At 34.8% G+C, this 4,461-nt stretch overlaps 1 protein-coding gene across 1 annotated transcript; it reads right to left on the bottom strand.

Annotated features, from left to right (window-relative positions):
• Positions 1–3,495: 3,495 nt before the first annotated feature.
• Positions 3,496–3,976, bottom strand: LOC111405510 (uncharacterized mitochondrial protein AtMg00810-like). The gene is made up of 2 exons (XM_023034439.1): positions 3,835–3,976; positions 3,496–3,764 (listed from the first exon to the last, which is right to left on the bottom strand). Exons 1-2 carry the CDS (start codon positions 3,974–3,976, stop codon positions 3,496–3,498), a joined length of 411 nt encoding a protein of 136 aa, XP_022890207.1.
• Between the last annotated feature and the right edge of the window lie 485 nt (positions 3,977–4,461).

Here is a 4,461-nt window from a genome sequence, read left to right on the forward strand (position 1 = left end):
TAGTCTATTGAGTCATGTTTTACACTCAGCTGAGCTGAGATATATATCCTATTGCATGCAGATATGGAAAAAAGGCTATTAAGATTCCATGATGACCAACCAAAGTGCTTGAACCTCTTGCGTGGGTTCTTCTTTTGGCTTCAAATCTGTAACATTTCCACCTCATCTTTTGGAAACTCATTTAAGTTTACCCTAGTTCGTGAAAATCCTTTTCCAACAAGACATGGTGAATTTAGACAGTTAATTTTGCACTAAATTTCTGTTTTATGTTGAATCAGTGTCTAACGAGGGAAGGAGCATTCAAACCGTGGAATGATCCAAAAATTTTCGCAGTGGAGCAAATGCATCCTCAGTGAAAAATCAAGCAAGCAACTAAGTAGTGCAAGGAATATAGCTCACTCTTGTGGAAGGAATGCATTTTCTTTAATCTTAATCTCTAGATTATTCTGGTTCAAAACCTTATTAAGTTGAAAAATAGATTTGGCAGAGGGGATTTTAGTGGATCTTGTATGTATAACTCTTTTGCTGGTAACTGATACCATGGGGAGATAAATTCCCTTAATTCGGATAACTTTTTCTGCAACATGAGTTATATTCCCTTTCGGTCTTTTGCAGTGTTGTGTCTAATTTTATTGAGCTGTAATATATATGTTGTCCGTTGAGTACAGAAATGATTCAGTTCATCATCTTTAATGGACTTCCAGCCATATAAATTCTGTTAGGCATAGGTCTTGTGACTGATCCCATGCATCTTGGCTTGTTTAAACAGATACAACAAGAGGTAACACAAGATGAATAACTGATGCTAACATCACATTCAAAGAACTATCAATGTATAATGTTAATTCATAACCTTTACTGGTGATTTACCTAATTTTCCACGAGGGATTACAGAATACAAAAAAGTATAGCCGCCATGGATTTGTGTTTAATTTCTTTCCTTCAACAATAATTCTTATATGGTATATAAAACAGAATACACAGCTTAAATTAACAATTCCTGGAAAAGTTTCATGGTATCAGATCTTATAATAGCAAGCCCTTTAACCATGACAACCTCAACACACTACAACTCTCGATTCAGTCCTTTTACCAATGTACTAGCTTGATCTCTGTTGAGCAGTAATTATCTGTTATGGTAATCACAAATCGCTTCATTAATCATAAGCACGGTCCTTTATCATCATGTTACTGATGATAAAGTTGCTGAAGAGATAACGGATGAAATGGGTTAATAATCAATAAGATTTCTCCTTTCATATACTGAAAATGTTGTGAGGTTTGCTTACAAGAGTAAATGTACATATAATTCTCTACGGTCTGGAGTAGCTTTTTAATTATGTTAATCAAAGGCCTTGATGACAAATGTGCATAATAAAAGTTTAGAAAAGAAAAATAGAAATTATCGCCTGCTGATGTAAGTCATGGCATATTTGTTTTATATTTTAATTTCGCAAGTGTGCGAACTCTAACAAGTAATAGTGAACCTAAGAGTCTGGATTTTCGATCCCACAAGAACTATTTTTTATCACTTAATTCAATTTTTTCTTTAACTACTATTTGATAAAAACAAATTAAAAATTGTAGTGATTTGAGTTTTAATCTTAATTCTAGAAAATAAATGGATGCTTACACAATTGTTTGTAAAATCAAATAATTAGAGGACATTAGGGAAGAATAATTTCACTTATTGATCACTTTTACATCTCAAATTAAGACTCAATTCTAATGAAGCCTTTGGTCGAATTCACCTATTGTATTCAATGTACCCCTCTCGGGTTCTCATAGAGCATGTTCAAATAATTGAATTCCATATCTCTATGAAAATTCAACATAGTAAAACGAGTTCTTTGTCCTAGGAATTCAATTATGACCATAATAACTGGCTTAGGTATCTCTACTCGTTATACCAATGTACTGGATTTTACTACATGGTCTAAATTCCAAACTCATAACTCTATTCGTAAATGAGTCACAAAATTCATCAAATTATTGATCAGATAATTTAATGCAATTAATACATAGAAAAAATCAACACATGAAAAAATTAAAAATCAAGAATCTTAATAAGAAAATATAAAGGGCTCCAAATTGGTTACATTATTCGCCCTAATAATGGATTTAGCTACGCATAATGAAAGAAGAGAAAAAACAAATTATCTTAGAATACACCACTGAATTTAGAATTAAAGATGTAGAAGAAAAAAGTAGATCTTACACCAAGAATTCATTCCTCTTCCAATTGATGCTTCACACAATGAATTTGTTGTTGTTTTCTCCCTTTGAATCTCTCCTTTTTTCTCCCAAGATGTGTTTTTCACCCCTTATCCTGCCATGTATAAATAACAGGGTTTTCATATGGAATCAAAAAGGGACGGAAGTGCGCCCTAGTGGATCCATTTGCGATGTCGTTTGGGAGTGGCGCTATTGGGTGGCGCCGCAGTGCCACTCATTAATATCATCGAGCCATTGAGGCTCAGATGGGGTAGGCGCCTTAGCGCCCTGAATGTAGCGTCGCGACGTCCACACTCTATTTCTTTATCGATTCTCCGGTGTCTTGGCGCCCTATCTAATACTTGTTCTTTGTCTAATTTGCCCTTATATCCATAATTTCGTCCCAATCCATGCCATTAATTCAATTGATGATATTTTTCGTAGCTTTTCACCATCTCAACAAACCTATAAAACAACATTAAAAACATTCAACACTCGTGAAATCTAGCTTAAAATCAAGTTAAAATTGGCTTAAACTCGTGAATAAAACACACTCGTCAATATTGTTGGGGATTGATTAAAACCGAATGAAAAAGAAGGAATATCGAATGCTCGAAATTATACGTAATATAGTGCTGCTGCACTTTTTTATGATTGTAGAAGAGAAGATATTATATTGTAAATTTTTGTGACTTCGATACTTTTAATGGCTTGAGTTACATGGGTATTTATAGATAAGATTTAACATGTATCTAGCCTAACTCATGAATCAACATCGAATAGATACGTTTCTCCTCCTCTAGTACATTAATGGACAAATGCATGTATAATTATAATTCATGAATCTAGATAATAATTGCAAATTACGTTTCCAACACCCCCTCTTAATTTGCAATTTTGAGAATGCCTCTTGCCTTTTGAAATTTCTCGACATAGATCGCCTTGGTTAGAAAGTCTGCGGGTTGCTCATTCGTTCCAATGAATTCCAAGCTGATTTTACCATTACTCACCATATCTCGGATGAAATGATGTCGCAACTCAATGTGTTTTGTTCTTGAATGAAACACCAGATTTTTTGTCATGGCTATCATAGACATATTGTCACAATAAATTATTGTGGGCTGTTTTTGAACTTGTTTCAATTCTGCTAGTAATCGTCTCAACCAGATAGCTTCGCAAGTTGCATCTGTAACAGCAATATACTCAGCTTCCACGGATGATAACGCTACCATTTTTTGCTTCTTTGAACTCCATGAAACAACATTAGTTCCGAGACAATAACTAACCTGAAGTGCTTTTTCTATCATCCAAAGAACCTCCCCAATCACTGTTGCTATATCCAATCAACTTGCTCTCATTTTCTTTTACATATTTGATGCCTATTTTCTTTGTTCCTTGCAAGTATCTCACGACTCTTTTAGCTGCTGCAAAATGAAGTTGACTTGGTTCATTCATGAACCTTGAGATTATGCTCACGGCTTGAACAATATCCGGCAGTGTGTTTGTGAGATAAATCAGTGAACCAACAAGACTCCTAAATAGTTTTGCATCTATTTTTTTTTGCTCCGTCATCTTTTCTCAACTTATCGTTCCCTGCCATAGGAGTTGAAATTGATTTACAATTCTCCATATGAAATTTCTTCAGAAGATCTTCTGTGTATTTCTCTTGAGAAATAAAGATTTCTCCTTTGGACTGCTTCACTTGTATTCCAAGAAAATACTTCATGACTCCTAAATCAGTCATCTCAAACTCATTTATCATTTTTCGCTTGAAATCCTCGACTAACCTTATATTGGTGCTAGTGTAGATAAGATCATCTACGTAGATGCACACAATCAAGAAATCATGATCTTGCTTCTTCACATAGAGAGAGGGCTCATTAGGACTTCGATGAAATCCATTCTTGATAAAAATAGCCATCAATCTTGCTATTCCAAGTTCTTGGAGCTTGCTTCTGTCCGTAAAGTGCTTTCTTGAGGCAATACACTTTATCTTCTTTCCCTTTCACTCCAAATCCTTCAGGTTGTTGTACATAAACTTCTTCTTCAAGCTCTCTATTAAGGAAAGCTGATTTAACATCAAGTTCGAATACCTGAAGCTCCAACTGCGCTGCAAGAGCAAGAACAACCCTGATAGTTTCCATTCTAACAACCGGTGAGAACGTCTCATTGAAATCAATTCCCGGTTGTTGAGAATATCCCTTCGCTACAAGCCTAGCCTTGTATTTTTGTATGCTTCCATCTTCA

The sequence above is a fragment of the Olea europaea genome, chromosome 1, assembly GCF_002742605.1.
Source record: "Olea europaea var. sylvestris chromosome 1, O_europaea_v1, whole genome shotgun sequence".
Taxonomy (NCBI): Eukaryota; Viridiplantae; Streptophyta; class Magnoliopsida; order Lamiales; family Oleaceae; genus Olea; species Olea europaea.

What these genes read in the sequence shown, in the direction of transcription:
- LOC111405510 (XM_023034439.1), bottom strand. Translation starts at nt 3,976, where the DNA reads ATGATAAATGAGTTTGAGATGACTGATTTAGGAGTCATGAAGTATTTT. An exon ending in GAAATTTCATATGGAGAATT is followed by an intron (nt 3,765 to 3,834) that starts GTAAATCAATTT and finishes AAAAAAAAATAG; the next exon opens with ATGCAAAACTATTTAGGAGT.